A 26,258-nucleotide genomic window follows, 5' to 3' on the forward strand; every position below is an offset into this window, starting at 1 on the left:
AATGCCAAAAACTGAAAAAGTGAAAGAAAGGATAAAGTACAGGCTTTATTCTTAAATACAAAATAGTATTTTAACTGTCTCTTGTCTTTGTGAAAAATTTAAATGTGAAAAATCGCACCGCCAACAGTAGCTTGCAATAAATTCTGGATTGCACTTAATTTCCTAGTTTAAGGAACTGCTAATGACTCAAGCTTTTAAGAATATTTGAAAGCTATTACCTATAACCTCATCTTTTGTATGTGGTTTTGGAGCTCTTTAAACTATTCAATTAAATAAATTGGTTCTTTCAGGAAAAAAGCTTCTGCTGATAAATACCAGAGTGAAATTAATGGTGGCAATTGAATTCTATAGGTTAGTGTAAAGAATTGTCAAAGACTTATCTAGAATATAACAATATGTTTTGTTAAAATGAGGAATCCATTCAGTAATGGTAAATCAATGAAAGGCGGGATATAACAGCTTCTGTTCACTAGAAGCATGTAGTGACCTGCAGCCGAGGGTTTCAAACACTTCTATTGTCTGGGTTTCAGAAATCTGTCCAGTTGCAGACAACTTTTTATGTCAGCTCTTAGACTGTGTCTTTCTGTACAGCAAATGAATCTTCTTGCCTGCCTGCAAAGTCTTCGGGTTTTGTCAAGGAGGTGCCGATAAGGAGAAGGGTTGGTTATTCTGTCTGTGGTATTTTCTTTCATATTGTCGTTTTGTTACAACCTACTGGCTTTTCATATTAGTCCAAATACACGTTCTGACTGTTTTTAAACAAACAAAAAAGGCCCAAAAGACAGCCCTGACTCTGAGCATTACTCTATTTTGGACCATTGATATCACAAAGATTACACAGGATTTCAATGAAAACTTATCCTTAGTTGCCTTATTCCTGGGACAATAACTTTTAGCAGTGTAAAATACTCCTACTGTAAGCACATTAATGGAGTTTGGGTTTTTTGTGTTTTGGTGAATTACTGCATGCCCGGGAAACTTGAACTTGGCTTAATGTTTTACATTCAGATAGATGTTCATCTGTCCTCATATCCTTACATTTCCCTTCCTGTGTTAGTTTCAAGTCTGGATTTGGGCTTGTGACATATGTAATGTATTCAGTCTTTGAAAGTGCTTGCTTTGCCGTGGCATGACTCAAATAAGCAAAATCTGAAAGAAGGTGTACAGACAAAATGTGCTGGACTCCTAGACAGAAAATGAAAGCTGTCAGTGCAGCTATTGGGAAATCTTTCTTCTCTTGTGGATTGACTACTTGTACAATCAGGGGTTAAGTCAGTGAGGGGAGGGGTCAGAACTCACAGAAGGATTTCTGAGCTATAAAAGAAGAAAAAGCTAAAGAGAAGAGGAGAATGGGATACAAAGGAATCTCAGGTTAAAAGAAAAATCTGGGAAAATGGAGAAGAAAAAAATTGTAATGGAAGTTTGGCAATGTGAACGTATATAAAAGATCACCAGTTTTCCACTGGAAATCTTAATGGGGAAACAGGTTGTTGATTAATCTACATTGTATCAAAATGCTGTTTACAAAAGGTAGTGAGAGCTGATCTAGTTAGGTCAAAGTAGAGTCTGAATCAGACCACTGTTGCCGTGAGGTAAGCATAGGTTTTGGGAAGAATGAGCGAGAATGTTGCCATGGAGAAATCCTTACACTTGAGGAATTCTTTTCATACATGGATCCTCCAAAATGTAGAAACAGAAGTGTCCTGAGCCTCACCGTATCTGTGATTAAAACATGTAATATTGAAAAGTAAATGGGTCGAAACCACCCCTCTTCCTATGTTGTCTCTCTGTGCTTTGAAGTATTTCCGAAGTTTACTTTTAGTTTGAGCCACATCTGAACCAAACAGTACAATCGTGTTTCCTTGCGGTTGTTACTTTTCAAATGGTTTGACTTTTGGCTTCTTCCTGTCTGGCGTCTCTCACATTTTTGTAGTTTAAGCCTTTTCTTCTGTTACATGTTATACCTTCCACCTGGATTCTCCTAGCCCATTTTATTCCTTTGTATTCCAATCTTCTACTTCCTTCTTTTCCCTGAGAAACAAGAATGGTAAAAATTATCTCTGAATTTTCTTTCTCTGTCTACTCTGTACTTACTAGTGCAAACATTTCAACCAGTAAGAACAGAATGGTTTTTTTAGGTGGTACTGAGTTTTTATGTTCTTGGACAAGTTCATGCACATAACAAAATTAATTAAACTATTAGACTTCAGGCTGTTCTAAAAAATTGTCTGGCAGACCAATTTTGTGTGTGCATGCATTAGCAATAAGCAGTGTAAGAAATTATTGTATAATCAACATTTCATCGCTATTAATGAGAATTAGATTCATCTGTAATCTCATTTTAGTCCATTGAAACAGCAAAACAATTTATCTAGCCTTTGTTTGATGAATGGACTTTATAAGCTGGTGACAGCAGTAGCTTTTCTCTGTACTGAATATGCATTAAAAATGAGTGTATTATATTCTAGTTTCATATTACAAATATTTCCAGTAAAAGAATACAAATCAATGTTATATTTTAGCATCTAACCTGCGGTTTAACTCTACCACTGTATCATGTCGTACATATCCAATTAAAACTGTATTTTGATCCAGTAGTCTTTAATATTAGTGGTCAAGTACTAAAGGAAGTAAGCTTAAAGACTCGTTCTAGAACTACAGCTTATTTCATTCCAAGCATTATATATTTTACCAGAGAACTCCTTAATGTAGCAGAAATCAGATTTGGTGTGTATTTTTACACAAAATCAAATTGTACAGGCGCCATCTCAGACTCCTCCAAAACATTAGGAAGGATAGGATTCTCTGGTCAAGAGCGCAGCAAGGATGACACGTATTCTGAATTCCAATGCACAATATAGTTTAGACAATTTTGTTATGTATGTGCTTTTTTGGTGTTTAATGAATGGGAAGAATCTCTAATACACCTTCTAGTTAGATCTTTACAAGTAAGCACTCTCGTTTTGAGCTGTTAATACAGACACAACATTGTCATTGGTTCATGTTTTACTCTCTACTGTTTATTTAGAAGTTCATTTGGTACAGGCAAAGTACAGTACAAAGCTTTCAAAGATTTGAAAGCTAGTTCTGAGTTGATGCTTCAAAATAAGTGAAGGAACTTGCAAGTACTCCATGTTTAAAGCAGTGTCACCAGCTTTTTTGGAGCAAGCTTGGTACCCTCTGTCTTCTACTGCCTTGCCTCTGTTGTTGTTGTTAGTCAAACATAGTCTTCAGATTTGCCAATAGCATTTAATTTGTAATCCTGACAGTTGAACCCTGCTTTTTTTATGACTAATTTCGTACACAAAGGCATGACTAAGCCTCCTTGATGTTTCCTTGGAAAATGAGGGTGTAAGTTACAATGTGATGTTTTAATTTCCTGTGTTAGACTTTGTTTTCATCAAGCTGTGTCTGTATAACATGAGTCTTAATTCAAAAAAGTAGAGAACAAAACCTATTGGTTTTCACCCTGGCTAGGTTATGTTTTGAAGTTTGTCCTTCTACTGTTTTAACTAGGTATGTGAAGGACAGTACCTCCCAATTTTGAAATGCTCCTATCCTTGAATTTCAGAATATCTGACTTGTACAAAAGGAAATTATAAAATAAAGTCAACTCAAATATTGAACTGAATAGTCATATAATAATAATCTGGCAGTAAGACAAGTTAAATGCTTTAATATTATTGTTTGATTAAAAAAATCCTTGCAGAAAGAGAAAAATTACTTCAAACTATTGTTAATAGTTTTCCGTAAGACAGAAATTTCCCATTACGCCTTTTGTGGAAAAGGCACTTGAAGGGTAAACCTACTTTATTTATACAAGTCTTATTAGTGAATAGTGCTTGTCGCTAGTAAGAGGGCAAGATATCCTTCTCTGCAAACAACTGTTGGAAATCACTCAGAAGAAGCCTTTCTTGCCTATCAAGCTTGTCAAGAAATACTCTAAATACTGAAGTTGGAGGTACCTATCTGTCACTATGTAGAATATATCAACAGAACTGTTTCATTTTGGGATGGAGAATGTGTTCATCTCTGTGTGCACTTCTTTACCTTCAAACATTTTTAGAAGTCTCAGTATTTCATGTCTTATGTAGTCCAGAATCTAGTTTGCTTTTTGTATAAGGATGAGCTCTGTTGTTTCAAAGCAGAACAACATTGTTAATAGAAATAGTATTTCGTATTTGGATGGTACATAGAACTAATCAGCATAAGATGGCTGCCAAATTCTGAAATTTAGGAAGTATTTGTTCAGTATTTTTCCCTCTCATGCCTGGTTCATATTTAGTGTTTCAGCATGTGTTTTATTTTTAGGCCCAACAAATAGCCTACCTTCAGCATTATATTTTAGCTGTCCAGTCCTACTTACTGATAAAGATGGCAATTCAAATGTTAGTGAATACAGAAACCTTTCCAGTACACCTGAGGAAATTTTTTCTCAAATTCGAAGTGTATCAGCAGAAGAATTCTCCCCTCCCTCCAGGAAAAATTCAACTTGTATCACACATTAAGATACCTATCAGTAATTCCCTAAAGACCAGGTGCCTGCATTGTTCTCATGTGATGGATGTTAGTCACATCACCTGCTGCACTACTAGAAGATGCTCAGATAGCCTAGTGAAGAGGGTGATTTAGGAACCTGAATCCAGGAGCTATTTTCTGTAGAATAATTAATAGCTGGTCTGTGTAGCTTTTTCTTCTTTACCACCTTTCTATCAGGATAGGTTTGGGATTTCCTTTTTCCTTTGCTTTTTTGACTTAAGCTCCAGAAGTAAGTTCTAGAAGAAAGAAAAAATATATCTGGCACAAGTAAAGCATGCCTGCTCAGTTTCCTGTACGATAATAATTGGGAAATGTACTGTTTCTTTTGGAAGTGGAGTGCTGTCAAGGTGTTTTACATCTCACCAGATGGTAGAGTTTAATACTGACAGTGAACATAAATCTTTGTCTTGTCTGAGAAGACAATCTATTTTTATTGTTTTGTTAAGTTAAGCATGCACTGGTTTTAATTTTTGGTAAAGAGTAGCATTTTGATATAATTTAGGAAGATCTTTCAAATAGGTACATCCCAGATAATCTTAGCAGATTAAGACCATCCTCAACTTGCAGGAAAGAATTCGGTGTTTAATTAGTGTGTGCCTTTTGAAAGGTTCAGAAGAGCCCCTTTCACTAGTGACCATTGTTACCCATGTCAGTGTATGATACATGGTGTATTAGATGAATTATGCTGTTGGCAACAGACTGTATTAAGAAATAGTAAAAAAAAAAAAGGTAAGGAGTATAAACCTGTGCTTTTCTGTAATGAAATTTAATGGTTTAGTTACAAGGTTAGGAATCTTTTAAACTTGTACTCGTATGTGGTTAAGGAATTATGTCAGTGACAAGCATGCTGGAAATAAAGCGTAAAGCATTAGCAGATGGCCTAATCTAACAGGTATAGCAAGCAGAGCTACCTCATGTACAGGACAGCAAGACGTGTCGCAGAAAAGAATAAGCCTGACGGATGGGACAGAGAACCATTGTTTCTGATCTTCTCATGATGACTGTATGCAGCACACAATTGCAAAACTTCTCTAAAGTTCCATGGCTTATAAGGGAGTACTTTCCCTCAGCCTGAAGTAGGCTGGGTGTTGTGAAGTGTCTCAAATGGTCAACAAAAATGTATGCTGGCTTTTTTTAGTTGTAGTTCACAGATATTACAAGGCCTAAAGAGGCTTTAAGAGATGGGGCTACTGTGGAATAATAATTCTTCCTTCCATCACTGCCCCCCACTGCGCGCACACTTCACACCTCCATCCCCCCAAGTCCCACCAAAGAAAGTTAAAATTGCAGTTTGAACCTTAACGGTGTGATGTGGGTGCATTTTTCCTGAATTGATGAATGAATAACATAATGAGCACAATCTGTTTCATGAAGAAGCAAAACTGATATCTCGGGTCAGATATATACTACAGTACATTTAAAATAGATATTATTGATTTATATTTATAGATCAATTAGATAGGAATATAACAATCCAAAATGAAGAATTCTCAGAATTTTCTTGCTGTCTTTGTGTGATATTTGCAATTATGTGAGATTTTAGAGTAGAACGTGAGTCCCTATAAAAGATACTGCTGTAGTGCTCAGTGCTTTTAGGAGTCAAGCAGTAAAAGCCTTGCAACAGAACAAAAACCTTTAAGAACCTTGTTTATTGAATTCTGTTGGCTAAAACTGCCAAAAATAAATTAATAGCTGTTACCACTGCAGTAGTGGGTTTTTTTTTTTGTTCGCAAGAAAAATATCTTGACATATTTTTTCATTTTGTGATTGGTGCACATTTCAAGGGTATAAATTAATCTTCAAAGGATCCTAGGGAATATCTTTCCTGGACACTTCACTTATACATCAAGTTGGCCATGTTAGCAATCTAATCACAAACCTGTAATTCAGTGGACAACAATTTCTTATTGTGAACAGCGTAGCAGCTTTTACTATCATTTAGGTCAGCCTAAGATTGCTGATGCACCATATGTTTCAGGCCATGGATGATGGATGGTATCCTCTGGTGCCCATCCCTAAGTGATTGGAAAGATTGAAGACACACAGTTCACTTAAGCTTGCTTACTATAACATCAAGTAATCAGCGTGATAGGCAAACCTATGCTCTTTATGTCACCTACCCAACTTTCTGTAGGGACATTGTGTCAAAAAAACAATCTAAGAACATTTCCAGATGACAGGCCAGTTACTAGAACAACCATTTAACAACTGGATTAATCTAAAAAGCTTAATAACATGGAGAAGTCAATACAGGTTTTTAAAATACCTTTATTTATATGAACCAGACAAGCTGTTTTGTTTTTAAAGGGTTTGTGTTTCACGGTTGCATTTATGCAACAGAAGGATGTTATAATGCAATCCTTCTCATATAGTTCAACCTTTAGGATAGCAAAACCAGTGTTCCGAATATTAATCGGAGAGAAATGCTAGTTGAAAATAATTTTAAATGCTTGAGAAGTTAGTTTAAAATTTTGCGGTAGCTGTTGTTATTTTCATTTTCAGCACCTCTGTTGGACCAGTATCTAATCACGACAACTGAGTGCATCTTCCTTATTCTAAGTTTGTACTGTGGTAAAGCGTCTTTTCTGATACAGGAGGAAAATCCTAGATGGTAACTCTAAATCTCACTTTGCATAAAAATCCCGCAAGACTTGCAGAGTATGTGCCATCAGTCAGAATAAATGCAAGCAAATAATATAATGCGATGTTAAAGTTATAATTTAAAACTACTACTGGTGTATGTTATTGTATAAATGGTATGGTTTTATTGTAAAATAAGTGAGTTGGAAGCTGAGTACATAGGGCAAAGTATCTATGTGTCACAACCATAGAAAAGGAGCTGGGTAGTTCTGTGATTCAAACTCTGTAAAAGGCTCGTAAAGCCCATCATTAATGAATGTATCGTGTACACATTTTCTAATTAGAAAGCGTATCTATTGCACTTTGATTAAATAGCTCATAGAATTACAGCATGTTTTTCCAAGGTAACAGATGCTTTATTTTGAAGACTAAATCCTGGCAGCTATTCTGCAGTTATTTTTTAATTTTTTCTCAACTTCTTTGCCTGAGTTGATCAATTAACTGCTTTCACAGTTATTGTATTACCTAGTTAGGTGACTGTGGCCTAAAATAAATGTATTTTTCACATTTGAAGTGTGCAGTTAGTGAGAAGTAAAGTAGTTTAAAAACTAGCCACTCCAAAGTCAGAATTTCAAGGCAGGCTTCCTGTTGTCAGTCCTCTGATAGCTGAGATGTGTTTCATAATCAGAGCCAGTTTAGGTAGCAGCCTCTAAAGTAAATATTAAACTAAGGTAATAGGAAGAAAAAGCTATTCTGAGGAAGAGAGTTTGGGGGGCAGTGATTAACACTGACTTTAAAACTAAAGCCGTCAAAGAGATGGGGAGGAAATGTGTTGATATTAGTAAGGCTCTAACTGCAGAGCAGAAATTGTGAGGAAGCTGAATAGGAATGATTCTTCTAGACATTCCCTGGATACCTGAACCTGACCATGTTAGAACTGTGCATTTTGTAGTCACTCACACTTCGGTTGCTTACCAAGAGACCTCCTGAGGAGAGATGTTTACTGGGCTTTACTGTAACTTGTTCCAATAAGAGAATTCTCCCACTTCCCTCTTAAACCCTTGTGCTCATGCTGGAGTGCTAGAGCTGAGAGTAACATAAATCGTAGTATACAAATGACTGCAGGGATGAATGAAAGCATTTCAAATATAAAATACACTAGACTAGAACAGTTCAGCTGAAAGCCACCTGCAGTGACGGTATGGTCCAGGCCACCACTTTGGCCTTGTCAATGAAAGGCCAACCTATTATTAAGGAAAAAATAACTTTAAATGTCTGCAAGCATGTATTTCTTCAAAGGAATTGATGAGAGTGAATGAGAGCAACTTCGGGAAAGTTCCTTTAGCAACCCCATGAGCCAGCTATGCAACAGGAACGTTAACTAAAACAGGGCACAATCAGAGTCAAAGACTCTGAAAGACTCTCTGGAATTGTTTGCTTTTCTAAAGTCGGAAGTGTCAGTGTGACAGTGTCTACAGAACAGACATATTTTCTTCCGTCTTTCCAACTATTCTGAGTTGGATATCAGTGAAAAGATACTGGTCATCTTCATTCGAAAGTACCTTGCCCGATTTAAAACCAGCACCTAAAACTCCACTGAGCTATCCAGAGTGAAGTTTGTGGAGAGAGGGGGCCAGAATCCCTGTAAACAGGTTTTGGGTATTTAAGCAGTGAATAAAATCTCATTAGCCTCCTATTCTTGTGTTAATATCAGAGAATAACATGGGGGTCAAGCCCATGCATTGGTCTTAAATGTTGTCATCTATATTTGCTTCATATTATGACTGTTATGTGAGAATAGTGACAAGGGTGGGCTGGAGTGGGAGCACCACGCACCCCTGCAGAAAGTCTGGAAGAGCTGGGTAATAGTGTTTGGCTCTACTGAGACTTGCAAACTAAAAGGGTGGAACAGCCACAGCTGGTGCGAATCACAGGCAGCTAAATACCTTTAAAGATCTGAACAAAATATCCCCAGTTTCTAATGTAAAGAGTAGTCAGTGCTCTCACCTGAATTTAATAGTGTCCCATAAGTCAGGATTGACTAGGTAACTGTAAATACTTTATCTTGGTCAGGCAGTGTTGGCTCTTTTGATTAAAAGGAATGGTTTAGGTAAACATTAAATTTCTGCTAAAAGCGTAGTGTAATAATCCTCAGGTTTTTCAAATATGTATTCTATGAAATCAGTGGCATCATGTCAGTGAAGAGTGGAACCACACCCATTAGGGAGATAGAAGTTGCATTTTGGGAAAAGTAAGTAACTTCATTTCTGAGGGAGGCAGCACAGCAGGTAGATTTTGGCTATTGTGCACAGCAGGGATTTTTCTGCATCTTTTAAATGAGGCGCTTCTCCCTGAACGATGAGCTTTGTCACTGCAATGAGACGCTTGTGATAAAACTGATCCTAATTTTTTCAGTCACCACAGTTAAACAGAAAGGAGGTGAAGCTTTTTAACTACTGCAATCTGCTGTCCCTTTTAAAATCCTGTAAAGATGGCAGATGCGTTAAACACGGTGGATTGTTGGTAAAGTTAACCGTGTGCATCCAAAAGTGGCAGAATATGGACTAAGGTGCAACCTCAATCTGTGCTCTAATAAAGCAGCTGTTCATCTGTGGTCAGAGATCGTCAGGAAAGACCTTGAGTTCCTTCACTTTATTTTGCAGAAAGGCCATCAGACAGCTTTGCATCATCTAACTCTATCAATCAAGGACCTCAACCACTGCTTTCTGCTGAAAGCTTTCCTGTTTGGCTCTGTTTCTCACAGACAGCTCAATAACTTGTCTGTGGAGCTGTGATGAATGTACCATGCGATTCTGAACTGTCTCTTTAACACTGAACTGAATTTCAACTTGAAATGCTTGTGACTAATTGTTTTCATCAGGAACATTTTATTTATTTCCAATTACTATTCTATTATCCCTTTTTTCATTTGTTGTCTGGCAATGGTAACATTTGAAGGATGCCCTGTATACAATGGACTGCTAAAAAACTGGATTTGCTTAGTAAATAAGCTGCATAGTATAAAGAATAAAAATAAAATGAACCTGTATGAAGTAGTATAAATTTCTAATACATTTTTTAGCAAAGTGTGTATTCAGCTGACTTTTTACATCTACATTTTCTGGCCTCTGATTTGTTAGCCAGTCGTAAGTTCTTGTGGGTTTTTTTCAGTATATATAAAACAGGGCTGGTATCACAAAGCCTTATGCTGTTGGGTCACAGTTGTCTGTTTTTGCTGAGGAAGCCCAAAATAGAGCTATTATGGCAAATGAATAACTTCTCACTCTGAAAGAAGGTGGATCTTTTAGATCAGGTTGTAGGTCAATGGCAGGGCAGGGTGAGGAAACTCATTGCAGCTGTCTGCAAATGAGCTTTGCTCCTGATGCAATACAAAAAGGACCTCAAGGTTGGTAAAGGTTAAAAACTGGATATAGGGACAAATATGCAAAATACAGGGAGGCAGAAGAGTTTTCAGAGTTGAACAACTCCACAGGCAATTGCATGGCTCATACATTTTTAGCACTTAACGTACAATCTGACAAAATCCCAAAGAGAAGCTGAACTTAAATGCACGTAAATGATTGAGAAAGTACGATCATTTTTGACAAAAAAGCATGTAAAATGCATTGTAGTAAAATAAGGTCCTAATAAGGAAAGCAAGTAAAAGCTTTGCATTTTGAATTGTTTGATATCTTGGAGCTTATGTGCAGAGAAACTGTTCCTTTGAAAATTAAAAAAAAATTATTGCAGTATGTTTATCAGTGTGATAATATGCAAGTTCTAATTAGAAAAGTCTCAGCTGATTAGTTCATGGAACTAGAAAAACTGTAGTATGCATTCAGCATCAAAATAAAACATAATCTTTTCAAGGGAAAAGGTGGCATTTGAAATGACTTCTTAACAGAAAATAAAAGCCACAGATGGGGTCTGTACTGGGAGAGATGATTGTGGCTCCTACCAAGCATAACTGCGCAAAAACCTGGGAGCTAGGACTTCAGTTTGGCCCAAAGTTAGATAACACATACCAACATGAAGAATGAGTTTTCTACTTTTCTTTATAGTGGTTTTACTAGGAGAAGAACAAAGAGTATAAGACATATTAATTGCTCTTGGGAATATGCTGTTTTCCGAAGAAGAAATACTGTACACTCTGGAAAGCGCGTAGCTTTCTAATGGACAGTTCTAATTTACACAATCTTCATTGAGAGTATAGAGGTAACACCGAGAATGGATCCTTTGGTGAGTGTAGTGAAAAATAACGTATTAAGACAATTCTCACAGTCTGTGTCACTGCATAAACATGCAGAATAAAAAACCAAAATGGAATTGTGGTGGTGTACTGCATGAAAAGCAGGACGAGTGATGGAAAACAGGAGTCCACCACATCTTAGCTGTCGCTGTAATGTGGCAGAGGGTACACCAGAGCACAACTAGGAGATTCATTTAACAAATTCAGTGTGTAGGACCTGTCTGGGATGATTTTTTTTAAGAAAAGATTTATTTCCTGTTTTACGGTGCCAGTTGGGTAGAGTACCTTTTCTGACGTCTCATACTTCTCCCCTTGCAAGCCCCTAGTGAGATCCACTCTGTAGTACGCATTTTTTTCGCTACTGCTGAGCAAAGCCAGATAGAATTTCTGTTTATAGGAGATCCCACTAGGCGAATCCCTTGAGCTCCTCCTCTCCCTCTCTGATTAAAGCATTTTCAGATGTTGGTTAACAGATGTATCACAAAACTGTGAATCTAATTCCAGACTGTGCTGTTCTGCTTCACCCTGTTTTATCAGTAAACAATTAACGGAAGCCCAGCTGGTTTATGTGATGGAAGATTCAGTCTGCTAGGCAGAAGCTTCTGCTGGCACACAGCCTTGTAGGGTCTTCTTGGGGGAAAGTGGTATGAAGCTATTGTGAACAACTCTGACTTCCAAAATTACTTTTACTTTTGTAGCTTTATAATAGAGCAGCCTGGCTGGGTTTTTTTCTTGTTATATTTTTCCAAAAATTTGAGATATATTCCCTTTTGAAGAGAAAGGTGCCTTTGGAATTCCAAGGCACTGTTCAGGATGGGGTAGCAGGGAAGGGATTTAAATTAGGAGGACAACTGTATGTTAAACACTAGTTGCCTGCTATAGAGCTCAGTTGTAAAGCAGAGTGTATGTGATGCTTTTAGGGAAATCTAGCGGACTCACAAAAATACATATTGTCTAGTGACAGGAAAGAAAACAGAGCAAAAGTACGCTTTGCTGATGCACTGGATGCAGTAAGAAATTCTTTCCCCTGTGGAGGGTACTGCTGTCTTAAATACATGAAGCAAGCTACAAGCAGATTTTTTAGCAAGTTTTGTAATGTTTTTATAATCAAATTTTATTTTAATTGCATGCAGGCTGGGAGCACAGGAGCTCGTTACTGTTACTGTTTCCCTAATGATTGCACTAAGATTTAGAAGCTGGGTTCACTAACAATGAGTTTAATTGGTATCTGAACATGCAGTACTGAAGTCCCAAAGCTGTATTCTGTGCACACACTTCACTCGGTGGAATATTGGGATAGATTGTGTAGGCAGTGTGTAATTCCCCTTGGAAAGTCTTCACAAGTGCAGAGGGAGGATGTGTGCTCCAGACAATCCCTTGCACTAGCTACCCTAGCTATTGGCTGCTCCCAGGTCTTTAGAGGCAGTGATAAATTTGAGGGTAGTCATCTGACTTACCTTAATCAGCGCTGATTACAAAGATCTAAATGGCTGCTGGCAGCCCCTGCATCAGAAGGATACAGACGCTCTCTCCCTAGTGGTGTGCCAGTCACCATAGTGGAGGTAAATTCCATCTATAAATGTCAGGGGTAGCATTTTGGTCAAAAGTTGTGCAGTGGCACTTGGAAGACCTGATACTCTGTGAAAGCGTAAGAAGAATGTAAATAACACTGCAAATATTGCCAGGTTATTATGTGCATTGATTGTGGGGCCTTTTGGGGAGGTCATGGTCTTTTCTGTTGACTGACTGAAAGATGTGGCCTAAATAGAGGAGAGCGTAAAGATGGGCAAGAAAAATTAATTAACAGGCACAAGTGTAATTTTAAAAGCTGGTTAGTTTAAAGAAGAGATAAGTAGGAAAGTATACAAAATTACAAATTGTTTGTTCAAAAGTAAATCAATTAGTCATTTTTCTTTCTCCTTTCTCGTAGTTGAAGAACACACAGACATGCAGTTAAACTGACAGGTTGAAGCTTTAAAAAGCTGTAGCTAATTGTATTCACAGTGAAGTATTCAGGCATCAGGAGAACACAAGCAGTTACGTTTCTTTACAAATCAGACCTCAGAAAAACAGATCTGAAAACGGTATTCAGAAATTTGGCCTTGCATTGCTATTCAAGCAGAACATAAGCAAACATGTAGATGCGTTCCTGCAAATTCGTGCAAGCAGCTGTTACATCCCTGAGGGATGATATGGCAGCTTGTGGAGATCAGATGCAACAGGCCAGGGTGAAGTCAAAACTCAGAGTTTCCAAGGTCTGGAACGGAGTAGTGACCCTGGGCCATTTGCACACTGAAATCTAACGGTGGGTGAAAGAATGGATTCTAGTATACTGCTCTCTCTTCTTCATGAACCATCTGCTTTATAAACTTTCTGAATTGAACTGTTGATGAAGTGATCAGGAGTAAATGGTTCTTGGCCTTGCATGCTCTAGGCTTGTCTTTTACTCTCTGAGGAAGGAATAAGTTAGCTTGAATTTAAATAAAACAGAATTAAACTTGTCTTAAAAGAAATTTTTGTTGACTTGTATTAAATGAGGTGCTAAACTAATACACTATCAGAATATATCTCTTCAAAATACATCCACTGAATGGGAACCATATAAATATGAAGAGAAGAGACCTTAAAGGAAACGTTAGTTGGGTATTGTATTTTGTGGTTAAAGGCTATCTAGGAGAAGCAGTAAAATAATCACTGAAGTGAAGATTACAAAGTGCATCGTATTGCATCTCACTGTAAATATCACTTTAATTTTTTATGGCACAGATTATTTTGTAAGTTTATTTTATATACTGCATAGCACTTAAATGTCACTGGATCTAAACCCCTTATCTAGGAAGCTCATTAGTTGAGCTGTCTGTGACTGTATATCTGCCATCAGCATCTGGTGAGGGGGCTGCTGCTGACCCTGCCAGGCTTGGGTCATGAGGTCAGCAGGTCTCATTTATTATTCAAAATTGCTTTCTGACCTTTTATCAGCTGGGTCAAAGAATGCTGCATTCTCCTTGGTTGAATTTTGTAGTGAAATCAGTATCATGCGCAGATAATATAATTACTAATTCATCTGAATCTCATCTCTCTCTCTCCAAAAATGTACTCACTTTGAGGCTGATGAAGTTCGAAGAGTTGCCTGTACAAATGTGTGGGCACTTCAAGACCATGTGTCTACCTTGTCATGCTGGTGAAAGAGCATGTGTGGCTTCCCATCGAATTCACACTTCAAACTGTGCATCTACTTTCCACTGCTGTGCTACTGAGCCAGCTGAAGGCAGGGCTCCACGGGTAACAGATGACCTCTCATTTTTACCACTCCCATTCTTCTGAAGAGATTCCTTTTCCCTGTTGATACATTCAATATACATTTTGAATACCTTGGCAGTAGTTACTATATCTCTCCCTCAGCTGCACGTGTGTATCCGTTGAATACAAGGCAAATTAGAAGAACAAAAGCCGATAAATACAAAGATGGTTTTCTTGGAGATTATAACAGATTCTGGAAAGAAAAAACACTGAGAGTCCAAAAGATTTTAAGAACGCTTTCTAAACGTTACAGGTGTGGCGTAGAGCTAGGCTGTCACAGGCCAGCATGATTTCAGTCCCAAACAAAATCAAGAAGGAACCTGGCAAAATTAACAAAGAACTGAAGACCTGACATTTTCATTCTGTGGTGGATAAATAGGAAGTGTAAATGACATTACAACAAGAAAAAATTTTTGGAATTTCAGAACACTAAACTTTGAAGAGAAAATTAGCCATCAGATCTTAACAAGCCATACTTAGCATGGAAGCACAAGCCATACAGCATGGGAAATTGTAGACCGTAAAAGGCAGAGGGATTCTGAAAGGGAGCTGTGCAGCTCGGCATTACTCCTTGTGAGTGATTTCATCCTTTTTAAAAGAAGGAGCCAAAGGTCACATTGGTCTTGCCCTTGAAGCAGACAATATGAGATGTCAGCTTGTGCTTTCTGACACAGCATATGATGAATAACCTTGATGCAGTAATAAACAAATAACCTATATTAACGTTTATAAGCACAGTGAAGTATTAATGCAATATATACTTCAGCAATATATAGCTTTCATAGAAATGGATTTCCTTTAGTAATACTCTTAATGAATTTATGGTTTGTTAAATATTGCTGTAAAATACACATTCTTTGAGTAAGAGAATGTATACATATGTGAAGTATGTCCAACCATATCCACATGAGCTAAGCGAAGTACTTTAAACAAGCAGGCACTGAGTTAAAACTGTGCAAAAAACCTGAACGTCTTCATTCATAGAGATATTCTAATTGTTGTGAATAGTTTGTTTTTAGCATTTCAAATACCTGTAATCGGTTGTAGGTTCAGCTCTGTCATAAATCAGTATTCAGTAGGGTTATCAGCTATTCTCTTTCAGTATTTCCGGTAGCGAAGAAAAGTAACTGTGTACTGGTAGGATGTCAAGGCATACACAACGTTTGGCAGGACTTAGGTGTTTTCTTCGAAAGGGAAGCTGGGAGTCCAGTTGTTGTGGGGATAGTGGTAGCGTAGTGGAGCAGTCCTTTGAACAGATTCCTTCGGTTTAACAACAGTCTTGTACTTTTTATAGCTGTCTTGGTGGCACATTAAGGCTGAGAATTAAACGAAGCTATAGGACATTAATGAAATGCAGGCTATCATTACAGGGTAGCGCTTAGCCCAGTGCGGAGTTTGAAGTACAGAGTTTCTCTTGTTTCATAAGTAATACCTGTATCTTGCAGGCATTCTGTAATTTTATACATAACTTTTGTTTGCTTTTAACTACACACGGTGTTCCCAAACAAGTATGGATGTTCTCAGTGTTCTTTCTGAATCTTTTAGAGAGGCCTCCATGTGCTGTTACACATGAGTTGACCCCAGGTCTGCTACTGACTACCCGTTTGCACTCAATAGCTGTCTTCCTGAACTAAAACGAACCAACTGGTTGGGTCTTCTAAACCACATTTTCACTTTCCTTTAGCTCTGAGTGACTGAGTGATTCCCCTGGAACGGAGCCTGACGTGTCAACTATATGTAGCTATTGAAGTGTCAGATACCTACAGATCCTGTAGTTTATGACAAGACAATATGGTAATACTGCTGTGACCCCCATGTTGTGAACCTGGGTTTAACTCTTCACGTTGATGGAATTATTTTTATCTGTTCTTTAGCCTTTCAGTTTTTTCTAGGAACAGAGTGTCTCTAAGTGAATTAAGAAACCTAGGTCCTAAGTGCCTTACCCAAACAGCAGATCTGTTTGCATACTCCTGAAGTCCCATAGGTCACAAGTGCTGTGGATATTCTTTCTTGTACTGCCACAAAATTTCTTGGATTCTGTAGCAATGTGAAATGTAAAGTGAAGCTGTCTTGGCAGAGGTGGTCTATTCTCCTCTGGAAAAAATGTCAGGCTACGGGAGCAGTGTATTGCTAGAAGCTCACCTGCATTTGTCCTTTGACTGGGATAAAGGATCTGCGGAGACTGGTGGGCCGGTGGGCTTTATGCATTTAATTAACCATTGAAATCAAGTCTCAAATCGTTGGACTAAGAGAGAGGCTTTATTTTCAACCTTAGAGTTTGGGTTATTTTGGAAAAGATTATACAGATTCCAGAATGCCAGCTATATTCTAGTGAAAGCAAACTTGTCTTCTGCTCTTTTGAATGTAGTTATGGAAAGTCATCTTCTACAATATCTACTCTCTTCTTCTTTTACACATCTATTGGAATTCCTACACTGCTTGCTTCATCTCAGCCAGCATTTTGTGGTAAATCAAAAGCAGCTCTATGGCTTTCTGTAGAAGCGTACCTAGCTAACACAGAGGTCAACTTGGCGCCTTGAGCAGGGAGTGAGCATTCTGGAATTTATTTTACAAGAATGCTGTGTTCTTTGTTAATTATGCTACAGCCATTGCACAGTGCTTTTGAAACTGCAATCAAGTTCCTGCTGCACATTTGTACCTTTTTTGTGCGGGAGCCCTTTCGGCATTTCCACTTCACTCACCTTATAAGCTGGAGTGCAACCTTTAGTATATATATAGCAATACCTTTAGTATGCTCCTGAACTGGCAGTTTTGTTTCCTGAAATGGTAAATTTGTTTTATCCTTTCATATATATGACTGTCCTTAGAATCACCCCCGATTGCATAGACAAGCTGGTAGTTGAAAGCATATAGGAACAGAAACAAATCAGCCATTAAAAAAAAAGGAGAACACTAGCAATACAGTTTGAAGTACCTACAGGAGACAGGCAGGATGCTTTGATACGGAATTTCTTGTTGAGGACTGGAGCCTTGCTACATGGTCAGTACATGCCTGCCTTTTCTGTGGGTGTATTGGAATCTAGATGTGCACAAACCAACGACACCAGGGAACAGGTAGATTTCAGAATACCTAATAAAGATACTGCAGATACTTTTGACTAGTTATATTGCAGAAAGCAATAGAAATCTTTGCTTTCAGAATTAACAAGAAACTAATGATCAGACATAATGAAAAATCAAATTCTAACCAGTGACTTGGCTACCACAATAATACAGCCAGTGAATGTAATGTTGTTTCACCAACCTTCATAGTTTTATGGCAAATCTTATGGTCCCTTGTGTGTTTCTTTTCTGAAAGTCCCAGTTCTTATAGCAAAGTGATAATATGAAAGTATTAGCTTTTACTAAAAGCAAAAGAAACTCTGAGAAAATTACATCTTCCTGGGGAATAAAGGCTCAATACCCCAAAAGACTAACAGTTAAAATAAACAAGTGAAAAGAGCTTAAATAATTTTGTTTTTAAGTCTCCTATCTCTGAAGACTTGTGTCTTATGCTAGAAGTGGGCAGTACCAAAACTGATTGCCAGCTTGTAGGTTTGGCAGCACTGTGCTCCTGTTACAGTTGACCAACCTTAGCTAAGCGTAGTCCAATGAATTTGACATTTTACAAAAATCCTGCCACTTCTCCATCTAGATAGTTTCTGCTTCGCCCTGTTTTATCACTTGAGTGTACCAAAGAGATCACGGAAGACCTCAGACTTCCAGGGCTCTTCATCTCCTATGTGGTGCTAAACTCCAGTAAGAACATGGTCCTGTACCGTGTTTCACCTGTCCAGAGCAGAGCACATGCGTTTTTTTGAACCATGCTTTTTAGTTCCTCACATGTGGTTTCACACAGCCTGCGAACCACAGAGACACTTGTCAGTCACCTCCTTAGATGCCCGTCTTCTGTAGCGTCTGTCTTACCTTGCTCATCTCAAAGTGAAGGGTCCAGGCTCTTTTGTCCACCTACAGAAACATCCTGATGATTGTCTGAGGAATAAAGTTGAGTGTAGGTGAATGGAGCGAAGGTGCAGTATTATACAGGGGTCGTCTTTTACCCACGAAGTGCTTCACAGCTCCTTGTTTATCTACTCACTTGCGCGAGTGCCACATTCCTTTTCTGGAGATACATCCTGTGGTGCTTACACAGGAGAGTCTGTTTACTAAACCTGTGTCTGTTTTGTCGTGACTGAAACAGATGGTCCACAGTCATTACCAATATAGTTATGTATCATCCAGCAGTTCAACAATGCACCTTTCTGAAACTTACACATACCGACACATATTGCTTAGTAACTCACAGAATAACAAAGTCCAGATTTTGTTCCCAGTTACATCAGGACAATAGCTCCCTTAAAATTTATCTAGATTCATGCTTCTGTAACAGGGAATCATTGGCCATATAAACAAAATATTTTTCCAGCTACACACAAAAAAAGGGACAGCCACTCCTAGTAGCTGGTGTGTGGGAAAAAATATAAAATTATATAAATTTGCCAGATGCTGGTTTGCTGCCCTAAACACCAGTTCACTAGAAATCTTAACCGTGTAACTGGAAATGGTTAATTAAATCCTGCGCAGCCAAGTATCATGCATAATGTAACGTGGCTACTGCAAACAGTTCACTCCTGATCATTTAGATTTCCTTCTTGCTCTTACAAACATGAGGAGCCTGTATTTGAAGTTGTCCCTGATGAGATTTTGGTTTTACATCCTTGGAGAATGTCCTTGTGCATATTTACAGCACAAAGCAGGTGGATTACATATGTGGTTATTTGCTTTTATGGTATTATCTGTAATCATTTAAAAATATATATACCTCGGCCCAACATGATCACTTACGCACACCTCAAAAATCTTTTGACTACACAGAAGGTAAGTGGCCTAATGCTCTAAGGGTTTACATAATAATACTGTGATGGGGACATATGCATGAGATAGCCGCTTTTAAACAGAACACGCAGCTTCATCTGAAAAATAGGATTTCCGTAGCTTCTATTAACGTTTAGGCAGAGTAAGCAGCCCGCTCTGTCCGGCAGTGTTATTTCTGTAGGAGTGGCAGACAGTGGTGAGAACAGAGAGGTTACCGCACCACACTGCTGATGTTCAAAAAGGCAATTTGTTTGAAGGACAGGGAGAGAAGGGTAAGGAAGTGGACTTCACAAATTAAAACCTGCACAGGAGTTTCACTGCAAGCCGTCTATTAGTCATACAGCACTATCCAGTTAATCCATTACTCTTAGAAGAGGAATCCCTGTATATCCAGGTACAATCCTTGCCAAATATCTGGACACAATCATAGGCTTTTAGGATTACAAGTAACATAATAAAGGATAATGATCAAAAATTAAGCACACCGATACAGAATGCTTGGGTTAACTGGGCCTGCCACGTGCAGAATAAGGCAGCAGTCTGTTAGGTTTAAAGTGAGATTAAGGAGTTGTGTAACCTGCAATTATGCTGTTTTTCATTTAAAAAAATAAGATTATTGGGCTCAGTAGGACCATTCCTTATATTTACCTCTGTTTAATTGGATTGGGAACTGCTTAAACATCTTTGAGTTGGAGCTTATAAGAAGATGATCCCAGCTGTTTTTCGAAGCTTAAGACAGCAGGCAGACAACATGATCATGTCAAGACTCATACTAAAGCCTTAATCCTACTTTTTCATCAACTAGCACTACAGCTGAGTTTTTAACCTCCTAAGTACTAAATGTGCTTTGGATCTCACAATACATTTGCTGTCAAATGTTATTGTCTAATAATGTTAATTTTTGCTTCCTTTCTGAGAAGAACTCTAAAGAATAGTCTCTATCTGAATCTGAAGAGCTGTAGTGTAAGCCTGTATTTTCTGTCCTTTTAAAATTACAATTTATAAGCTTGCACCTATTGAAGTCCGTTGTTCTATATGGAGGTGAAGAATTGCATTGACCTGTACTTCACCTTGTTATAACGTAAAACCCCATGTATTGGTAACTATTTTTCATTGTACATGTATTGCTAGATGGAATTTAGTTTTATTTTCAATAGGAAAGAAATGGCAACAGCTTTATTTTTATTCCAGGCTTTTTCCTAGGAACTGTTAGCATGACCAAAAGAAATATTTCAGATTCTTAGACTCAAAACTTGCTAACCAGGGCATTATTTAGTTGGATAATCCAGAAGTTGCATAAAGATTAAATGTTCTAATGAGTTTTTCCTGCATCCATGTAATGCAATAATCTCCTCTCCCTCTCCCTCTCCTCTCCTCTCCTCTCCCTCTCCCCTCTCTCTTTTCTTTCTCTGTGGGGCAGTGCTCCGATTTGTCCTAGTGACACAGGGCTGCCAGCAGGAAAGCAAGCGTAGTTAATGCTCAGCTGCTCAAACCAGTCAAGCAAGCTGGCAAGTCCCAGCTGTGCTACTTGATGTTTTTTGATTGCACCTAGTCCTCAATCTGTGAACTGTTTTCTGGACTTAGATTCATCAAGCTCTGCCGCTTTAAAAACTCATGCAGGCAGGCATCCTAGGATATGCCATTATAAGCTGCTGCCAGGGGATCTTCTAGGAGATAAATGGAATCTGTGTGAAGTAAATTAGTGTGAACCAGTCAATCTGTGTGTCAGCCTTGAGCCACATCCATGGGTAACTAGCTTGCTGACTGAAAAGTCCACTGTCTTTTGCCAATCAGCGGTCTCAGGCACCAGGAAGCAGTCCTATACAACATCAGTTTCCTGGAATAATGCCTGTTTGACCAGCTAGCGAAACTCTGCAGTACTGCACCGCCTGAGTTTGCTTATTGCTTACGATTGAACTGAAAATCTTTTAAAGTTGTGTAACATTTTAACAGTAGGGAGCATCACAGAAATGTCTTGGAAATAAGCACTTCCACTTTTATACGGCAGCCATTCAGCAGAGTCATGCTGTGCTGCGGTTGGCTTTCCCTTCCTATCACTAATACATCTTCAAGGCCATAATGCAAAATAATAACACTAATCTGGCTAGAAGAGGTTAATAAAGAAGCTCTGTGTATTTTTTTCCCATGGATTAAGCTTTTTGGGCAGCTTTGGTCGAGAGAAGGGAAGAGTATGCAAGCTATATCATTCACGTTGTGCACAGGGATATGTCGGTGTCGTGACTGTGCTGCACCCTTTTGTTTCGTTTGGGTTTGAAAAGCAAATTGAGGCAATCTCCAGCTAGAATTCCTCTGCAGAAATGGACTGAACCAGAATCCTCTGAAATTCGCTGATTGATAGTTTTAGACTCGAATAACTAATCAATCTACTGTCATGAAAAGAATAATATCAATATTGTCAATAATGTGATTTTAAAAATACAAAGTATTTCTCTCTTTGGGATTTTATGTAGAAGCTACTGGTACACTGATAGGCAGTTCTCTCTGCAATATGTCCTCTCACACCACTGATCTGAGGCGCAGGAACAATGGGGCATTTTGCTATGTATTTTTAGAAAACTGGGGAGGTGAGGAGATGCTGTATACTTTAATCTAAAAAAAAGAAAGTAATTATCTAGTAACCACCAGAACTGAAATTTGGCCTTCTTTACTAATTCCTGTAAAAATTGTTTTTCTATTGCTTACCAGTTACTGGTTGAAAAAAAGCCAGTGAGACCGGAATAAATAGTATTGATGAACTGTGATGAAATAATTCAGTATTAGACCATGTTTGGTTAATATGCACTCCCACACGTTTAGGGAAATTGCAAAAAAGAAATTTGGGCTTTCTAGCCAGGGAGGACATTGAGAAGAAAAATCAGTGTATAATGATAGAAGAATTAATTAAGGACAGTTTGGGGTTACGTTTTCCTTTTTTAAATCCTCCTAAATTTTATAGAACCACATGCTTCAGAGCTGTGCAGCAAATGTTGTGTGATATTTTATGGGAAAGTATTTTATTTCTTTCAGCAGAACCCACTGAGACAAATTTAACTAGTTAGGTGTTTTATTATATATACTACACAGACTACATGGACAGATTCTGGTATAAATCACAACTAAGATCAAGACAACTGCTTTAAAATTGAGTGAATGTTTCATTGCACTAATGAAACAAAAATGGGATGTCCTTTGAGAGCATAATTTGTTACATGCCATTATATTTTAGTTGAGAGACGCAGGGAAGTCCCTCTGGGTGAATAAAACTTCAAGGTATATTGGGAAAAATATGACTGAAAATTTCAGTTTTCCTGTCCATCCTCATAGATACGGGGAGGGAGGAGAATGGACTTCCGGGAGGTTTTTGTTCTGAAATATGCAAAAACTTTAGAAGTAATTTCACACTTAGGAAAAATGTTCTTTAGTGGCAATTCACCTAGTGTGTGGAATGAGGTGGATTTGCATGAGAATTCACAGAGTGCAAGAGCAAGCTCAGGCTTCCCCAGGTGCATGGGCTGGTTTTTCTGCAAACTGAGTGCTGCAGTGTAATGCTAGGTCCTACTTCTGCAGCCAGCCAAGTGGATTTAAATTGCTGTAGCCTCCCATTTGACTTGTTCCATACTGGCTTATTTCAAGGACAGTTCCAGCTTCCATATGCCGCAGCATTTACTTTAGAACGATAATGTATTTCTCCAGGTTAATTCCTTAATCTGTCTTTTTAAAATTAAAACATAATGAAAAGTGTGATATTTAATCATCAGAAGATAACAACCAGCCATTCTCAATTAAATGACAACTACATACATCAGTGAAGGTTTTTTTTAAATGACACTAAAAATTATGAAAAGATCAGCAACTGATGTCTACTGTCAGTGAGATGAATTAGTGGTTTGTATGGCCTGAGAAATTGTCTGGGAAAAAAATAGGGTTCAGTTCAATAAGGACAAGAGCAAGGATCTAGACTGAGGTAGGATTAATCTTCTGCAAAGAGACAGGGTGAGGAAGCAGTAGCAAGGTAACAGTTTCTCAGAAAATAATCTGGATCACAAGCTGAGCGTGAGTCGACAGTGTTTGTGCTGTGGCAACAAAGGCAAACGCCATACCCGGCTCTGTAAACGGGAGTGTCGCCTGTAAGAGCTGTGAAGTCCTCCTTGTGCTGTGCTCAGCACTGGTGCCCTCACGGGCACCTCCGCAGCCTGGCTCCGGCCGCCTCTGCCTGCTGGCTCACGGGAGAGCGCTGTCACCATCCATCACAGCAGCGTGGGGGCTCCGTGCTGGCTGCTGTCACTTCTCTACCTGCTTTTTCTGGGTTAGGTGATTGTGATGAGTGCTGCTAGTATTTCATTTGCCATTTCATAATTTCTTATAATATTAGTGAGATAATTATATTCTTTTAGCTTGGCTTCAGAATACGTGGAAGAAGCTAGGCAGGATAGTAATCTTCAACCTAGAAAAGAGATGGATGAAAGCGGGTAAAACAAAGGACTGCCCAATCCCAAGCCTTGAAGAAATAGTGTGCAGGGCTCCGACACGCGCCTGTTCTCATAGAAGAGTAGGATTCTCTGCTAGGGACATGCACAGACAGAGAGAAGGAGGTGCCTACCTAGGTGGTAAAACAGTGGAGCTTGCGGTGCCAAGGCAAGTAGGGCATGAAGGATGAGAAAATCCTGTGTGTTTAGGGAAAAACGGAGAAGTTTGTAGACGAGAAATCTACTGTGAGTAATTAAAATAAAATTAAATTAAAATGTTTTGAATTCCCCAAGTTTCAGATTGGAGTTCGGGAGGAATTTCTGGTGCAGTATAACCGTGTGGCTGGTGGACTCTTACGCTGATGATGTTTGCTCTCAGCTGCTCTTATGCTGTTCTTATGCTTTTTGTGATATCTATGAAAGGGGCTTTTAAAACCAGTACTCAAAGCATTTATTGCCTAGCTCTCCATCAGGCTTCTTAGGTATCATACGGTGAGTGCCCGCGAATCCCATACATCCCAGAAGTGGTATTGCAGCACGATTGTTTTATCCATTTATGAATATAAAAAAATAGAAGCATTTTGTTTGCCTTTGCAGCTTTCTCCATGCAGTTTTCTTCAGATTCAGGTTGCTTTGTGTTCTGCATTGAACCTTAAATGGATATGTCACCTATAGCCCTTCTTGCCTAATATTTTTGATTGAAAAATTTTTTTGTTGTTGCCTTATCCACTCGTTTTGAATGCCACATAAGTTCTTGTTTGCTCTGCAGACAGACTGTCTTTAAGTTACTAATCCGCTTTATCAATAACAAAGGCATTTTATCAGAAAACTCTGAGTGGTTTGTTCGCTTGTGTTATGCAAACTTCTCTCTTGGATGTGTCTGCCCTCTGAAAATTGGTATGCAGAACAGGTTGTCCAGACTTCAGTGTGTGATTTTTCCAGAGTGGAGCAAGACTTCCCAGAGTTTAAACAGAACCACTAAATCACTCAGAAATAAATGGCAGCGATGAGTTGTTGTTGAAATCAGTGGTTAGCATATATTCACAAAGACCAGCTTGTCATTTAACAGGTCACTCACAAAGGCTGTTTTTCGTAGGATGATCACCAATCAGTCAGTCATCTTTTTTCAGAAATAATTTGGATTTATTTTGTGCAATTTGAAATATTTTGAAATTATTTACATAAATGCTTCATTGAATACTGTGATCTTACGATCTTTTACTATTCTAAATTTCATACCTATTTTTTAATGTCTTTTTCTGTGTCGATGTAAGAGAATGGTTATCAAGTTCAGTAAACAACTCTTAAGAGATTCTTAAGATGTATCAGAAAAAATTACCACAGTTCTCAGGATTGATTCTGTACAATGAAGATTTATGTCATTTATATATGCTAAGTCCATGGTCATTTGCCTCAATGAAATCTGTCCTTTTACTTTACTTCCATGCTAACAAAGGTAATTTCTACTGTCCGTGAAATAATTGAAACTGCACTGAGTATGAAGAAAATATCATTGGAGTTATTATATCAGATATTGTTGTTTCTTTGCTTTTTCTCTGACTTGTAGATTTGGGGCTCATTTACAGTCCAGACATCTACGTCACTTTGGCTACAAAAATCAGCTTTCAGGTGGAAGCAAAAGTAATTTTAAGGTCCATTTAAACTCAAAGTAGGACAAAGGATCTGCAGAATGAATAAAGATCACACTGTTTATGTTTAAATAACTTGAATTCCATCAGCACCCTAGGTATAAGCAGCTCAGAACAATATTTCCCCTATTGATATCTGAACATAAAATCCTGTTCCCCCAAGGGAAAATACAATAAAGTAGGTGAAGCGTTAAGATTTTTTTTCATGATTACATAATGCCATTTTTTACTTTCCCTCTTTATTTAGGCCAGACTGTTCTTTCCTTATTTTTAACTTCTCAATTCCCTGTGTTCTTTTATGATATTTTTGAGGAACCTTCCTCTTCAAATTGAGTGTATAACACGTGATGGTTTAAAAAAGAAAGATCTGGAGGTCTCTGTTTAGGTCCCCTTCTTGCTCACTGCTCATTATGTAACTTCATAAACTAGGGTATTGTGAAGTTTGTTTGCCTGACTTTTATCTAGGGAGGTCTGTGCACTCCTGAGGAAGTGACGAAGCTAAGATCCACATCCCTCACTCACACCAGTGACCCGATCCTAGCTTGTCCTAGGCTGTCTCCTGGTTCTCTGAAATAAGCGCTTTCCTCACTTCACCTTTTC

At 38.3% G+C, this 26,258-nt stretch overlaps 1 protein-coding gene across 1 annotated transcript in view; it reads left to right on the top strand.

The window, feature by feature from the left end:
• The window catches only part of WDR72 (WD repeat domain 72), a 95,664-nt gene that overhangs the window by 60,591 nt on the left and 8,815 nt on the right, over positions 1-26,258 (top strand). Inside the window, 3 exon segments of the mRNA XM_010137671.1 lie at positions 23,938-24,012; positions 24,779-24,906; positions 25,577-25,650. Of these exon segments, the coding sequence (XP_010135973.1) occupies positions 23,938-24,012; positions 24,779-24,906; positions 25,577-25,650 (277 nt within the window).

The sequence above is a fragment of the Buceros rhinoceros genome, unplaced genomic scaffold, assembly GCF_000710305.1.
Source record: "Buceros rhinoceros silvestris isolate BGI_N320 unplaced genomic scaffold, ASM71030v1 scaffold17336, whole genome shotgun sequence".
NCBI classification, from domain to species: Eukaryota; Metazoa; Chordata; class Aves; order Bucerotiformes; family Bucerotidae; genus Buceros; species Buceros rhinoceros.